Source organism: Panthera pardus, unplaced genomic scaffold (genome assembly GCF_024362965.1).
Source record: "Panthera pardus isolate Hobbes unplaced genomic scaffold, ASM2436296v1 HiC_scaffold_12, whole genome shotgun sequence".
Classification (NCBI taxonomy): Eukaryota; Metazoa; Chordata; class Mammalia; order Carnivora; family Felidae; genus Panthera; species Panthera pardus.
In genome coordinates this window covers 33,681,251-33,698,127 of record NW_026526677.1, presented here as the reverse complement: position 1 = coordinate 33,698,127, position 16,877 = coordinate 33,681,251, and the positions used below count along the sequence as shown (strand labels likewise).

The following is a 16,877-nucleotide window of genomic DNA, read 5'->3' as shown; positions in this document are numbered from 1 at the left end:
TTAAAACAGATAGGAGAAAGTCCTCTGAGAAATGCTCGTTGTATTTTTTTCATCTTAAAGAGGTTTCACATCGTCAAGAGTAGGATTTGTTTGTTGTTTGTGTCCGATGTGGGAATTAATTCTTTATGTGCAGGATTTAAAATTTGAACTGTTGAGGCACCTGGGTGGCTAAGTCAGTTGAGCATCCTACTCTCTGACTCTTGGTTTCAGCTCAGGTCATGATGTCACAGTTTCATGAGTTTGAGCCCCATGTCTGGCTTTGCACTGGCAGCACAGAGCCTGCTTGGGATTCTCCCTGTGCCTCTCTCTCTGCCCCTCCCCTGCTCGTGCTGTCTCTGTCTCTCCCAAAATAAATAAACTTAAAAAACAAACCAAAACTTGAATCATTGATAGGTTTGTTTTGGTTTTGTTTTCCTCTTCTATAAGAAGCCATGTATATGCAACACATTTTTTTTCAACAACTTTCTTAAAGCTAGAATAGAATTTACCTAATTTACTCCAGTGATGGTTATGAAAGCACAAAATGTGAAATTAGTTGAATCTGTGTCTATGATGTCATCTGAATGTTTAAAATATAATGAACTGATTGCTTCTGGCATACATATAACCTCAGTTACCGTGGGTTTAAAATGCTGGCAACATTTATGAGGGCATGCCATGTGCACATACTCTCCTCCCATACTTGGGAATAAAACTTGCTGTTATTTTCACTGGACGCTGGGTGTCAGTAATTTGACCCAGAGACTTGGGGGAAAGGAAGAAGGAAGATGGAGGAGGGGATGACAAATGAAGAGACACTGTTTACATTTTACTGTGGAAGTCGCCGACAGGGCATCACTGAGGAAGGGAACACTGCAGTTCTGGAAAGGGCAGTTGTCCTGGGCAAGAAACCACAGCAGAGGCCATGGGAGAGTTGGGCTGCGTTTTCTCTCTCCATGGTTAGCTCTTTTGTTTGTGCCTGTCTCACCGCTGTGAGAGTCCTTCAGGCAAGAAGCAACAAGTTGCATGCTGAGGCTGCTTCGGTGTCTTTCGAGAAGGGTGGTTTTGTAGGACAAAGGCCCAGGGCTCAAGTGTCTCTCCCTTGGATTTCACTTGTCCTCTGTAGACTTTCTTCTAATGGCCTCTCTTCCCCGTCAGGAACTAGGACTTGAGACTCGTCCACCAGCCCTCCCCCTGCACTGGGCACTCTCCATCTGAATGCCTGGCAGCCAGGCTTTGGGTCCCTGGCACACTGCTCACCCCGGCCTTTCCTTTTGTTGCCCTCAGGCCTGTGTAATTGTGAGTCAAGTCACTGGGCAACCAGGTGCCTTCAGAAAAGCCCCAGGGTCTCTGGCAGCTACTGTTCATTTCAGCCAAAGCTGCGGAGGAAGGAGGGCATCAGGCTTAAGGGGACCCATCCCAACCTTCCTCCCCACCCCTGAAATAGTCAAGCTCCCTCCAAAGAGGCTCAAATGGAATATTCTATGGGCAAGTAGACATCACCTCACCTCTGCTGAGGTGGGCGCTAGTAGCTCCTCCCTGTTAAATGTTCATCTCAATGTCTTTTCTCCAAGTGACTTTTAGAGTAAAAGAGCTGTCAGTTTGAACAGATGAGACAGGAGTCTCCTTCACTTGCTTTGGTTGCTGCTGCTGGCTCAGGGTCAGGAGACCAGACAGGTGAGAACTGCTTTTCCTTCTATCAGGAAAACTCTGAACTAAGGCAATGCTTTGCACTGAGTCTGGGGGTTTTGTGGTTTCAGGCACTAATAGGTGTTCAAGTACTTTCTCTTTCTAACTGCTTCTCCTCTAGGTCATAAAAGCTCTTTCCTTTCCTTTCCTTCCCCTCCCTTCCCTTCCCTTCCCTTCCCTCCTTCCTTCCTTCCCTTCCGTGTCTCTCTCTCTCTCTCTCTCTTTTTCTCCTTCCCAGCTCCCTTCAGGAGTTGCTACACCTTCAGGTTGGGACATCCTTCCTCATTTGCAAACCTCAGCTGTGTCTGGGGGCAGGGCTTCTGTGGAGCCGCCAGGAGCAGAAAGAAAGGCTCCCAAGTAATAGCACTACATCAGATGTCAGACGTAGGGAAACTGCGGGCAGATCAATCTGGGATGTGCTGGTTACCAGGAGGCTCCCTCCCCCAAAAGACATTGAGGATCAAAGCTGACTTTTTCTTTCCTCGGTAAATTTTGCATGATTTGGCGCCTAAAGCACATCTGAGAACAGGTATGACTGAGCTCATCTTTGCCTTATTTGAAGAGCTTCAGGTCTGTGGATTGGGGTGGAGGTAGGGGGCATCCAATTGAAAATCCAGGCACATGTGTCTTACAGCCGTGTGGGCTGCGATGGGGATGGTCCATCAGGAATTTGGAATAGGCTTGATTTTGGAATGCAGGGGATCTGATTGCTTCTTGGCAGCTTTCCTTTCCCAATTATGTTTGGCTTAGTCTAGTAGTCAAGTTACTTTACAGTCCCTAAGCTGATCCAGAAAGCACACAGAGGGGACAGAGAGCATACTGTCTAAAAAACAGGCTGGGTGATGGGAAAGGGAACGTTCTGGCTGGATTTGGAAATATTCACTGAATAATCCACAATCCAACCCAAAGACAGGGACTGCATATTATATACCTTGGCCCTTCATGAAGTCCAAAAAGCTGAATGTAACATGCTTTTCTAGAATACTGATCAATTAAGACTGAACTTTGTGTGTGCTTTCAATTGTTTTGCTTTTGAATGTAGCTCAAGAAGAGATATGACAGGTATCTTGAATTGATTTTATTATAAAACATAGGACTTCTCATAATGAATATATGTTCTGGTCCAAAGGTTTAGCAGTCATAAAATCTAGATCCAGAAAAATATACATTATATCAGCAAACAAACACTTTGATGTACAAGTATCAGTCTGAATGTGGCAATGCTACCAGAGTGAAGCTTTTTATAAAAAAGTTTTCCTTTTTACAACTTAGGAAGGAAGTGTTTGCACAAAATTTGATACTTTAAACAAGATAGCAGGCAGAATGGTAAACCTACTTAAGAGAATGGGGACTGTTTTTCCTGATGACTTTATAGAATTCATTACTCACAGGAGTCTATTCATGAATTATTAAGCAGCTCAGCCACTCACTAAATCAAGTTAAAAACAAATAAAAAACAAGTTGAAGACTCTTAGGTAGCGAGTGTAATGAGTAGAGTGGGCATGTATTCAAATGATACTAAAGTTCAGACACTCAAACACTCACAGTCTGGTCAGCCTCTACCTTACCAAGTGGAAATGAGTTTAGTTTTATGATTTAAAGGTTGATATAGAAAATAATAGTAATACCTTCTAAGCCTTTATGGTGTAATGTCTGGAAAACTTTCTGTCCTCTTCTTGCAGTGATGAAATGTCGGATGGTGAGGTCAACTAACAACCAACAAACTTGAGATTTGGCTACTATTTTAATAACACATTTTTGGTAACTTAAAATTATTGCCTGGAAAATTATTCAGCCACAGATTCTCCATGATGTAGTACTGAGTAGTGGTCAAGTTACTATTTCCTCTGCTTTCAAGTCAGTTACCTCACTTGTCCAAGCTCAAGGTCACCTGTAAAATAGAAGTGATAGCACTAAATTCATAGTTTCATGAATTAAATAAGAATTAAATAAGGTTAATGTAATTGAAAGCATCAGCAGAGGGGCTATAACATAATAAGTGCAAAATAAATAGTTTTATGCATACAACGCACACACACACACACAAATTCTCTCTCTGTCATGCAATTTGCATATTTCTTGCATTTTGATTATTTTCTGATCTTACTTACCTAGAATCAGGAGGTCAAACACCAGAGAGAATCCTACTATCTGATAGCAGGTCTGATGACTTAACTAAAGAAGATGGAAATTAACAGATACTGACATTCGATAACATAAGTCCACTCTATTCTTTCCTTCTATTGTGAAAAATAGTAAAAAATTATAGTGTTTTATTTTAGGGGTGAGTAATCCAATATATGAATCTGGCTTTTCAGACATATTAATTTCTATCAATTTAAATTTTATGTAGAGTAACTATGAAGGTTCTGCATCAACTTCCTGAGAATCCTATCCAAAACCTATGATTCAAATTAGCTGTAATTAGTGTTCAAGGAATTTTTGCACTCTCTTTTATTAGAACTAGAAAATGTTTATATGTGCACAGTGAACTGGCAAACCCAGGTTTGGAGCAACCTCTCCCACTAGCCAGCCTTGTGGGCTTGGACAAATCACACTCAGTATCTCTGAGCTTCCATTGTCCTTGCATTTCAGATGAGGGCACTTAGCCCACCTATATCACAAGTTGTTTCTTTCAGGCTCTGAGAGTTCTAGTTCCAGGTTCTTTTAATTCCAAGATCAATGCATAAAATAACTTTCAGAGCTACTTTCTCAAGTTTCCAAACATTGCTGGAGAAAACGAGCTGACAAAACTCAAATTTATAAAAATTTTAAAAAGACAAAAACCACACCCATTGCCGAAGTAGGATAATCTCTAAAACAGACAGTTTAGTTGTGCCAAACAGGAGTCCCAAATAAAATTCTATAACTCTGAAGGGGAAAAATATGGTGAGTCAGCTAGAAAGGAACACACACACACACACACACACACACACACACACACACACACCAAGTGATTGGATTAAGTTAAAAGAAATCTATTCTTTCAGACTGAAATCCCCCTTATCCAAAATCTGTTTTTCAGGACAAGCAAATCTACTCCTTCCCGCCAAAACCAGTCTGATACTTCATAAACCAAAGTATAATTGTGAATGAGGAGAAGCTCAGTAATAATTTAGTCCTAAAACAAATAAACATTTTTGTTTTATAGGTGCTTCTTAATTTAGCAAAAATGACTTTAGCATATATTCATGACTTTAGCATATATTCATGAATTTAACAAAGAGTATACCTATATATCTATATCTATATCTATGGCTAGGAATATTTACTTTTCCTTTTTTTTTCTTCAGAGAAACACAGTTATTTATCAAATAACTACATGTCCATGATGCTTAACTTAAAAAGGGCTCAATTTTAACAGGTCAAGTGGGCTAAATGGAAAAACAGATTTCAACAAATTCCACTCATGTACAAACGTCTAAGTTTCAGAAAGAATTTGCCTTTAAACACTGATGATCCTTGATATTTCTTTCTTTTTGAATGTTCATTGCATTTGCTGCAATAGAGGTTGAAATAAACCAAGATAAGTTAAAGAGGGAAACCATTTTCCCATTTCTCCTTGCTTTTGTTTAGATTATCATTCACATGTGTCACAAACTGAGAAAAGGATAGTGAAGAGTAGAAATGACCCAACAGGTTCCTTCACAGATACCCAAACAACTTACCTTCAGCAACACCCAAGTTTTTCCAGTTCTTCCACACTCTCCCATGTGCCTCGGGCAACTCCCATCAGCCCCTGGTCCTGATGACACCTACTCTCTTGAAATAACCCTCCTCAGGATATCCATTTGGCCAAGCAGGCTGGGGGAAAAGAGTCAGATTTCCCTATATCTGGAAGTGTGCTTTTTCCTCTCCAGTTCAAACGTGTTAAGTAGAAGAAGGAAAGAAAAAAGAGAGAGGTGGAAAGCTTCAAATGGCAGGTTGGAATGTAATTAGTGTTTGTCGGTACAGATGTCTGTAGGTGTTACCACTTCAACAGTAAGTGGGATATGGGCATAGTGCCATCTTTAAGCACAGGGACAATGTTTATTATGGTGGAAAATGTGCCCTTCAAACAATGTATCCATTAAGAATCAATGTATCAAGTTCTAGTTTTATAAAAATCCTTTGAACCACAACATTTTCAAACTCATTAATGAACACATTTTGGAAAATGAGTTGGGTCTCGAGTATACACCAACATACATGGAATTTTGATGATAAACATAAATGAAGCGGATTTATTTTTTTCTTAATTGTCTTACTCCCTTGGAGAACATAAGACGGGTTCTACCATCATCGGTATGCTGATATCCCCTAACCTCTTTTTTCTGTGGCTTATTCAGGTAATTGCAGTACATTTTTCACTGAGTTGTAATGAATATTCAATGAGTCATTGTATGTAAAGCACTTCAAATATGAGTGGCATGAAGAAGGCATTTGGTAAATGTAAACTCTTAATAATATTGTAATCTTACCATCAATATAATTAAAACCAATATTCTTATTGTACAACCAAACTAGCTATTCTTTTGTAAGATCCTGTAAACAATTGCCACTATGCTTCCAAACTCTCAAGGCAAAAAAAAAAAAAAAAAAAAAAAAAAGGAAAGAAAGAAAGAAAGAAAGAAAGAAAGAAAGAAAAGCAACCTTCTTTCTTCATTAAGGTATTAATTTTTCTTTTTTATACTAGAAATATCCTATCTGTTCTATATTGTATAATTCGAAGCCACACATTTTGAAGGACATTTGTAAACTGGAAAGTGACCATGCACCCTGAAAAGTACATAATCTAGAGATCACATATTATAAAGCAAAGGCTGAAAAGTTGAGTAGATTTAGAGAAGAGAAGGGATGAAAAGGCACTTGATTATGGTCCATTGTAATTGAAGAACTATTTCAGGGGGATAAATACATCCTGTGCTGTTTTGAAAAATCAGGCCAGGACCAATATTAAAAATGTATTTTAAAAGATAGCTATGTTCTCAGTATAAAGAGGGTGAGATTGAAAGCTACATATGTTTATTTTGTGTGTGTTGATATTTTGAGGTACCTTTTGCCTTTGATTCTTGGCAAGTAATTTTAGCAAATGAATAATCCATCAGTTTATAAATAGATCAGGTTAAGTAGCAAAAAGAATAAATAACAAGGTAAACAAATTAGCATACATATATGCATTTTCTCCTGCTTTGTTTTGCCTGTGGACATTCCATCATCCAGGTTGGTGTTTATTTGCTTTGAAACCAGAATCTTCTCTATCTCTCATCTGCTTGCCACCCACTGATAAAACATAGCCTTGTAAAGAGAAGAAGACTTGGTATAACCACATGTCTGGTAAACGTGGCCACATCTCCATATGGGTGTCTAGAGGAACAAGGAATTAGTATGCATTCAGAAGCATTGATCACATCCTGTAAAACTTCCTCAAATAGACGTCTTCTCTAAGCAAGTGTCCTGGAACCTCTCAGACAGCTCTTAGTGCCATTTGGAACAAGCCGTATTTTCTTGTTTACTTTCATAATCATCTCACTTCTTCTTGAACTCTGGAACTTCATGGTAATCTTTGAACTTTCTGGTGCAGCATATCAGACACAAAGAAGATGCTTATGGAGTGTCTGGGTGGCTCAGTCCAGTTAAGCATCCGACTTTGGGTTTTGGCTCAGGTCATGATCTCACTGTCGTAAGGTTGAGCCCCAAGTCAGGCTTGTGTTGAGCATGGAGCCTGCTTAAGATTCTCTCTCCCTCTCTCTCTCTCTCTTTCTCCCTTTCTGCCCTTCTCCCCCGCTCATGGTCTCTCTCTCTCACACACACACTAAATAAACAAACAAACAAATAGATAAATAAATGTTTTTAAAAAGAAGATTAGTATTATTTGAATAAGTTTAACTGTATATATAAGAATGAATAAAGAGAGCTATTTTCTGTATTTCATATTTTATTCCGCTTGTCATTGAACCCTCCGGTGCCTATTGCAATGCCTGGTACTTAAAGGGAATTGTTACACAGCCACTCTGTGTATGAGTGTGTATGTGTGTGTGCCTCCCCTTCATCCCAAGGCAATGAAGTCTTCTTTCTATCATCACATGTCACCTTCTACTAATGATAGGCTAATCGTTATATGGAACAAGTTAAGAAGGTCTACTTTTTCCACATAAATTCTACATTGTCCATGTAAGTTCTATTTCTCCCATGTAAGTTTAGAGTCCTGGAAAATAATGTATGAAGAAAGTGAAATTCAGAGCACTGACACAATTTCTGAAAGCCAAATATGTGGTCATTGATGGAATCGTAATCAACGCTGATGTACTCAGTCCATAATACCTTGTGCCTCTTTTCGCTTCTTTCCCTTTCCTATACATACTTCATGTCCTCAAATTTGGTGTGTTTCTTACTAAAAAGAAGTCATGTATTCCAAAGTAAAGTGAAGGTTCATAAAAATACCCAGTAAAGGTTTAGATTAAATGAGCCAAAATATCGAGGCACATTATATCAAAACAGAAAATCCCAGAGAACAAATCAAGCAAGATGAGAATGGGAAGCCTGCAGAGCCTGGGAACTTTTATACTGCACTTAGAAAATGAATTGTATTAGTAAAAAAGTAAATGGCAGGATAGAAATGGCACAATGTACCAGATTATAGTATCTGTTAAAATCAATAATTGCATTAAAATTTCCCTCAGTAGACCAAGTTTACTAATTTAGTATCATAAAAACACTTTTTTTTTGCAAAAGGCTTGTGTAATTGGATGTCAGTTAAAATAGCACAGATATGATTAGTTATACTTCCAATTTGTGGAGCGTTTTTCTCCTGTAAAAAAATTTTCAGAGCTTTCATGCAAACATAATTATCAAAGTCCCTATGTCACTGGTTCTGAACTTATTATCTAAAATTTCTGGAAGAAACAAGGAATTCTTTTCATCTGGATCCTGATTCAGCATGTTTATCTTATGTACTTTTAGTCACTGTGTTTCTGTTTACAGCATACGAGATACTCTCATCAGAACAAAGGTCCCAGCATTGATCAGTCAAGCCGCAGACTCTGGCAGCTGACTGAACAGCAGGAGCCAGAGTCCACTTGAATTGTTCACACTCTTAGAAGTCAAGTTCAGACTTGAGCCGCCTGAGGTTCCTTTTAACGCAGATTTGTCACAGCAGGCAGCTGACAGGATTTACCTGCAAGAACCAGAAACATGCACTGTGCCATCCAAAAGGCAGAAGTGGTGGATGGGGCTCACTTGTTGCAGATCTTCTGGCATGACGGTGCGGAGTCTCTCTACCCTGCTGTATGGCTGAGAGACAATTGCCAGTGCCCCGATTGCTACCTGGATTCTGCAAAAGCACGAAAACTTCTCATCGAAGCTCTTGATGTGAACATTGGTATTAAAGGCTTGACGTTTGACAGAAAAAAGGTAATTATCTCTAAATTATCTCTCCTTTATCTCCCCAGTTCATTGAAGGGGCTACTGTCCAATAACTTAAAGAAGGGATTATGTTTTATTTGATCATGTCTATAACTACACAGAGAACCATGTTTGTGTAGTGCTTGGGGCAAAGCAAGCATGCTCAGTAGATGGAAGCTTCTGTTATTGTTGTTCGTAGTTTTATCACTACTACTGTTTTTAATGAAACTTACAGTATTGCTCATTATTCCTTCCGTGAAGGAATTTCGTGAACAGCCCTGAAGACACAATCAAACTATCTCTATAATAACAAGAGTGCTTCTGGGCCTCTGTTTATTCATCTGTAAAATAGGGATACTGACAGAACTTGTTTGTAGAGATTACATGAGAATTCAGTGAGGTAATATGGGTAAAAATGTTTAACACAGTGTCCGGCATGCAGTGAACACTGAAAAACTTGTATCGACGACTGTAGTTTTAGTCAAATGAGTGAGTCAATATGCAAGGCTTGCTCTAGAACTCTGGAAAACAAAGCTTTCAAAACCACCAAGTAGATGTGACCACCAGCCTGTGTTTCTCTCTTCCAAAGTGACGAGGATAGTTCTCGGAAAAGCGAATGTGACAGCTAGCTCATGGCTCTTCCCCCTCTTGTCTTTATCTGAACTGAAGGACTTTACTCCCAGGGTTCACCGCTTGCCAGCTGTGTGACCTTAGAAATATTTACTTAGACATTCCTCGCTTGGAAAATGTGAATAAGAGTAGTACCTTCTTTCTAGAGTTGTATGAGGACTAGAGGAGTTATGCCTGTAGTGTTCGTTACACAGGATGCACTCAGAGTGCTGTTGTCATTTATTATTATGATCTGCCTCCTCCTCATCATTTCCTCGTTCTGATACTCTTGGATGGAATATTAAATTCAGTGATAGCTCACTTTAAGTCATCACAGAAATTTTGGAAACAACAGATTTAGGAGATACAAAACGAGAACTTCAGATCGAATCACATTTTACTTTTTCTGTGATATTTAAGGGGCCTCAGAGCTCAGATGTATCACTTTGGCTTTCAGTTCTCCTGTCTTCCAAAAGAGTTTGTATGCGTGTGAGTACATAAGTGAAAATAAAAATAAAGTAAAAAGTAAAAGAAGTAAGGGCTAGGTGGATCCCCTGCTTATCTTAAATTAACATTAAAAAACAGAGCAATAATGAACCAAAGTACATAGAAGCATAATATACATATAGGTGATATCTGCTTTCTGTGTTATAAGGTTTATATCACGTGGCCAAATGAGCATTACAGTGAATTTGAAGCTGACTGGCTGAAGAAAAGATGCTTTTCACAGCAGGCCAGAGAAAAACTCCAAAGAGAATTATTTTTGCCAGGTAACCTTGCCATGGTCTTCAATGTCTTTTAAAACTCTTATGGTAAGATATTTTCTCAGAAGCAAATATAAACCCTTGTGCCTTGGTTAAAACATTATTATAATTTAGGCAGGATGTTTAATGATTTACCAAACACCGATCGTTTGGGTAGAGATGAAAGAAAATATAGAGGAGTTCTGGACATTCAAAAGAGGCAGAAAAAGGCAAAGTACAGCATACTTGTACCCTTGTCCTCTAATGTGAAACCTGGCACACGAGACATGAGACACTGAGTGTCCACAGCAAAGGAGAGGGATGAACCAAAGGCAGTCTCGCCCTTCTTAATTTTATCTAAAGCCAGAACAACACAAAACCAACACAACAGGAACTCCTAACCTGGTATCCACAGATAAAATTATGTGATCCCGGAGCCCAGTGAAATTATGTGCACAGTGTTGAGTGTGCATGGGAGCATGTGTGTGTGTGCATGCATGTACACAGCAAATCTGTGTGGGGAGAGTTCAATGGGTCTCAAGAGAATCTGTGACCACAAAAATGTTCTGAAAATCTGCAATTGTTGGATTCGGTGGAAAAAGGCTTCATTCTTGAGCTGAGAGACAGAATAAAAGAAGTACTTAATACAGGTAGAAAGTTAATTATTTGCTCTCTGTATGGTTTGAAGATTTGTAACATAAACTAAGTGAGTCAAAGGCAGATTCTAAAAATATCATGATTCTTATATATTTAGTAGAACTTGACTTCTACAAATACACTAACAAGGCAATTATCCTTGAACTTTCTTTTCTACTGTTAACTAGATATATTGGACTGGCCCTGTTGAAATCTGTGACACCAAAACAGAGATTTCACCTGACTCCTTTCAGATCTGAAATTCTCAAACATGTATAATAGGTGGTTTTAAATGAGAGATTTGCAACAGTTTACTGGGTGTGGAGATGTTACTAATTAATTAGCTTGAACCACACAGTTTCACCTTGTTCTATGGTTATCAATAGTACATGAGGGCACCTGAATGGCTCAGTTGGTTAAGCGTCCAACTCTTGGTTTCCTTTCAGGTCATGGTCTTGTGGTTTCTTGAGTTCCAGCCCTGTGTCAGGCTCTGTGCTGGCAGCATGAAGCTGCTTAGGATTCTCTCTCTCTTTCTCTCTCTCTCTCTTTCTCTCTCTGCCCCTCCCCCACTTGCACTGTCTCTGCCTCTCTCAAATAAATAAATTAACTTAAAAAAAAAAATAGGGCATGATACTGTTCCCTTCCTGTTCAGGCATAGACCGGTGTTGTGAAGAACTAGGTTCCTCTGGAGCGCCTGGGTGGCTCAGTCGGTTAAGCATCCAACTTCGGCTCAGGTCATGATCTCACAGTCTGTGAGTTCGAGCCCTGCGTCAGGCTCTGTGTTGACAGCTCAGAGCCCGGAGCCTGCTTCAGATTCTGTCTCCCTCTCTCTCTGCCGCTCCCCTGCTCATGCTCTGTCTCTCTCTGTCTCAAAAATAAATAAAACCATTTAAAAAAAAAAGAACTAGTTTCCTCCATGGCCTTATCTCATCATTCAGACAACTGACAAGGTTTTGCTCTGGTGCTTTCTGTCTAAACCACCAGGAATCCACTGTCTTCTTTATGTAGCCCAGCTAGCTGGTGGAATCCAGATAGGTATTCAGAAAAAGATGTTTATCCTGCCTTTCCCCAGTGAGAGTATTGTACAGAGACTTCAAGGAGTCTCCAGTTACATAACTGAGTAGCAATTGTCTGGGTCAAATAGCAGTTTCACAAATGTATTATTATTTTTTATTTATTTTAGATTTCTTCTGGTACTCAAAATATTTTTCCTTCACTCTGCCCTAATTTTGTAATCCTGTTGGATTTTGCTTTCATTTCCTTTAAGTTCTTCTTTTGATTATTTCAGGGAATAAAAGCCAACTTTTTATTATTACAACTTAGGCTTTTAAGCATTGTAAAAAGACACAGCCACCCTCCTCCATTAATATTTCTTGACGAATGCAGTTTTATAGCTTATATTTCTCAGTACTATCAGGCAGTAGCAAAGTGGAAATGATACTACACTCAGTTAAGTTGTGGAAAAACCCAGTCACACTGACAGCAGCAGTCATGAATAATATAAGGAGAACTGGCTGCTATTTAGACACTGGAAAATACTTTAATGGTTTAAAACAAGATCAGATTTTTAAAATATCTCCCTGAGCTGTGCAGTTGGTGGGGTAAAGGAGAAAGCAATGGGCCATTTTTGGAGTATTGCTTCTCTGGCTCTTTGCCTGTAGAATTTGACACCTTATTGAACTGCCATCACTTATTTTCAAACATTTATACTCCAGAACATGTAAACAAACTCTGTTACACTTGTGGAAGGATTTTGTTTTTCATCCTCAGTGGCCATGTTACCTCTTCTGCTCTTTCCTTAGAGTTAGAAAAGACTTTTAAAATCTGGCATCAAGATGCAAACCACTTTTCCTTGATCTTCCCTTGGCATTAGCTGTCAAACTCGAAAATGAAAAGACATGATGATCAGCCAGAAAAGACTCTTGTCAATGGACAGCCACAGCTGTAAGGAAGATGTGGATAATAGTCATTCCATCATAAATTTTGATCTGGTTGCACATATATTGGGCATCTATTTTGTTCAGGAAGCTCCTTAAGGAAATACCAAGTTAAAAAAAAAAAAGACACCGATTCTGTCCTTGAGGATTTATCATGTCTAGGAGGGGGACCCTAGCCATGAAAAGAAATAAGTACAATCCATTATTTCAGTGCAAGAAAGCATGCAAAGAAGGTTAATCATAACACAGAGGAAGGAATCTGAAGAGACAAAAACATAATCCTTGAAGCCAGGAATATGTGAGCTGGATTTTAAAGAATCAGTTTGTCAGGCAAAGACAGCAAGGAAATTCTTGACAGAGAAAAGGGCATGTAGAAAATCATGGAAGTGTGAAATAGCAGGTAGCCTTAGGAAACACCAGTTAGTTTAATATTGGTGAAGTTAAAATCATTAAAGCCACAGGGAATAGGGAAGGGGCCTAACCATGAAGCGGCCTCAGTGCCCTACTAAGGAGCTCAGTCCAAAACCTTCCGCAAGGACATTTTCACAACATAGAAATCAGGTGTAATCCTTTCCATTCATTTCCCAGGCTGATTTTCTTCCTATACGGCCAGAGAAATGAGTTTAATATCTTTATAAGTTTAAGAAGTTTGCTTTATTTTCTTTAAGATGCATTTTACATATTCAGAGTTATATCCATTCCGATTTTGACCAAATGTATATAATTTCTCAAATGCTTACAAAGCTCGTGACTGTCTTCTTATCTTCCTCTTTCTGTGATTTTGCTTTCCCCTCCCCCAGTAGCCCCTTTGGTCCTTGGTTTCTATCTATCTTACAAAAGAGAGTGGAATGATTATATCTTTATCAGAAATGTTTGGTCATGGTCATCTGTATTGGGTAGACTGGAGTGGGGAGTGACAGGGAGGAGGGTAACCATAGCACGATCTAGAAATAGTCCTACAAAAAGCACTGAGAACTTAGCCTAGGGAAGTAGCAGAGATGATGGGGAAGAATTTGTATTTAAGAGAAACATATATTGACCTGTAGGACAAGAGGTTCCTGAACTTGTTCTCAATTCTCCACCAATTTAAAAGCTGAAGCCTAGCGTGTAAATGTTTCCAGACAAATGCATGAAAATTGAAAACTGTAATAAAACATTGGAAATATGAAGATTTTTATTAAGGTAATTGTATTTTAAGGGCTCCTGGATGGCTCCATTGGTTAAGCATCTTACTCTTGATTTTGGTTCAGGTCATGATTTCACAGTTCATGAGATGGAGCCCTGCATCAGGTTCTGCGCTGACAGTATTAAGCCTGCTTGAGATTTTCTCTCTCTGTCCCTCCCCAGCTGACACACAAGAGCAGGCTCTCTGTCTCTCTCTCTGTCTCAAAATAAATAAATAAACTAAAAAAATGTAATTGTATTTTAGCTTCCATGTAAAATTGAAATGATTATACATTAGGGGGCCTGGGTGGCTCAGTTGGTAAGCATCCAACTTCGGCTCAGGTCATGATCTCACAACTCGTGAGTTTGAGCCCTGCATTGGGCTCTGTGCTGACAGCTCAGAGCCTGGAGCCTGCTTCAGATTCTGTGTCTCTCTCTCTCTCTACCCTACTTGGCTTGAGCTCTGTCTTTCTCTCAAAAATAAATCAACATAAGAAAAAGAAATAATTATACACTAATTTTTGTGTTTAACTTCAAGATGCAAAATTCCCAGAATATAATTGATAAGACTGAAATGGGAAAAATCTATATATAGCATGACCTTTCATATATGAACCTAAATATTTGTTCTTTCCATTAACATTCAGTTTTGGAATGAGTACTCATTTTCCTACCTCTTTGAATTTGTACTGAAATATTTGTACACTATTCTCTGACTTTAATAATACTTGTTATTTCAAATTGAGGTTTAAAAGATTGTAATTTGAAGAAAGTCTTTTTTTCAATGGAAGCAGGCCACTCACTTTTCTCAGCAGCCCAGGGACTGAGTACATTGCACAATCAGAAAAGAACATTTCCCCTCAATTTGATACAGCAGAGCAAGTCTTTACCTGTCCATTTAACCAGTCCATAGCTATCTGCCATCAGTCTATAGCCATCAGCCCCTCTTTTGTTTCAAAAGGAACATTCCACAAAAGGGAGTCAAAACTCTCTGTAACTGTCAGGACCCTGTAGAACCTCTATGCCTTTCACAAGGCGGGGGGGGGGGGGGGGGGGGGGGAAGCAGAGCTCCCCTTTTCTTGCAGAAGGTCATGTGTTTCCTTGAAGATGAAGATTTTTATTATGGCAAAAAGAACAGAGTAGGTCAGGTGCAGAGGCTATTTTTACAGAGATTTGTCAAAAAAGCAAAGATCACTATTTTTTTACTTGGCAAGTAGTGAACACAATAAGTGTGCCTAACTCCCAACTGACAATTCACCCCGTCCCTAAATCTTGCCCCGTAGTTTGGCCATTCCTGAACCCCCAGGGGTAGGAGTCTGCAGTGTAAGTCAGGGATGGAGTGAGGGTCTTTGCTTCATATATTACTTGGTAATTATAAAAAGGGCTGGGAGCTTGTTTCTTCAGGCTGCCTTAGAATGTCCCCACTGTATCTGGGCTGCCAGGTCAGTGGCTTCAGAACAGCTCTGTTAAAAAACAGCTGCATCAGAATGATCAGCCCACCACATCAGGTACCCAAATGCCTTTCCTTCCCAAAGAAAGACCTAGTCAACATTCCCTTCCTGCCCTTACCCAGGCTCACACTCTGACACACAGGTGGGAGACACACTCAAAGTCTTCATACGTTTAAGAAGAGTCTCTATTCTGTTTTGCCCATGGACCTACTGACTTTCAGAGAAATGTCTTTGGGATTTTTATAAAATGAATACAGGTGTCTTGAACGTCTGTGTACTTCACTTCATTTGTCCTCTGTGCCATATTGATGTCTTCCAAAGTGTTCTCTGGATTACATACCATTTATTATCCCCCTCGATTTCTGCACTGTACCTGATAAATTTGGGCATCATGTCTAAAGAGTCTAAAGTCCCTACATGGGATGGAGTTGCCCTTGTCCTGTCAGCGAGTCCAAGACAGGAGCCTCCCTGCTTGAGAAGAGCCTGGTGCCCTAGATGCAGCCGATGCCACTGGTCCGGACATTGTTCCCACAGCCTTCTGCCTAGTGTCAGTTTTCACTTCTGAACTTTAAGGTCTCCTTCCTTTCGCCTTTTCTTATCTCCATCCATACTTCCAGCAAGAAAACACAAATATTCAAGATAAGTCTATTTTACAACTGGATATGTTACAGAACGTTTTTTAAAAGGCTGTATGTTCTTTTATGACTTTTAAAAATTCTTAGATAAGGGGTGCCTGTGTGGCTCAGTCGGTTAAGCATCCGAATTTGTCTCAGGTCATGATCTCACGGTTTGTTGGTTTGAGCCCCCAGTCGGGCTCTGTGCTGACAGCTCAGAGCCTGGAGCCTGCTTCGGATTCTGTGTCTCCTTCTATCTCTGCACACCCCGCACTCACCCTCTGTCTCTCTCTCAAAAATAGATAAATATAAAAAAAATTCTTAGATAAAAAATACTAATTATATTCTTTTTTAAAAAAATCATTTTTTAGTTAGTTAACCACTTCGTAAAATGAAGCCTCCTTGCATCAGCTAATGTTAATGCTGAGCAGGACCTTAAAAAGCTGGTGTCTCAAAGCCTTGAAAAGGTCTGAGCATATATTTAAGAGCCTAAAGCAAATGCATCTTAAGGAAGAGTGATTACAGTCTATTTCCTTTTCATATTTTCTCCAACATTAAGGAAAATATACTAACGTTTTTTACTCTTGGAAAAGGGATTTTCTGTTATTACACTAAAGTACATTTATTTCTTTTCTTCTTTTTTTTTTTTTTTCAAAGACAGTAAAAGTAGAG

At 39.3% G+C, this 16,877-nt stretch overlaps 1 protein-coding gene and 1 long non-coding RNA gene across 4 annotated transcripts in view; one reads left to right on the top strand and one right to left on the bottom strand.

Moving 5' to 3' along the window:
* Window positions 1-1,429: 1,429 nt before the first annotated feature.
* BBOX1 (gamma-butyrobetaine hydroxylase 1) overlaps window positions 1,430-16,877 on the top strand; it is a 59,327-nt gene continuing 43,879 nt past the window's right edge. Inside the window, exons 1-3 of one of the 3 annotated variants that reach the window (XM_019456567.2) lie at window positions 1,430-1,656; window positions 8,632-9,060; window positions 10,316-10,430. In XM_019456567.2, coding sequence (XP_019312112.2) covers window positions 8,842-9,060; window positions 10,316-10,430 — 334 coding nt within the window. In that variant the 5' untranslated portion in view covers window positions 1,430-1,656; window positions 8,632-8,841. Of the gene's footprint in view, window positions 1,657-2,024; window positions 2,198-8,631; window positions 9,061-10,315; window positions 10,431-16,877 lie in introns of those variants that run through there. The other 2 variants (XM_019456569.2, XM_019456568.2) reach the window with 2 other exon arrangements.
* LOC109271275 (uncharacterized) lies at window positions 3,394-7,022 on the bottom strand. The gene is made up of 3 exons (XR_008421176.1): window positions 6,819-7,022; window positions 5,337-5,472; window positions 3,394-3,559 (listed from the first exon to the last, which is right to left on the bottom strand). It is a non-coding gene; the product is annotated as an uncharacterized LOC109271275 (long non-coding RNA).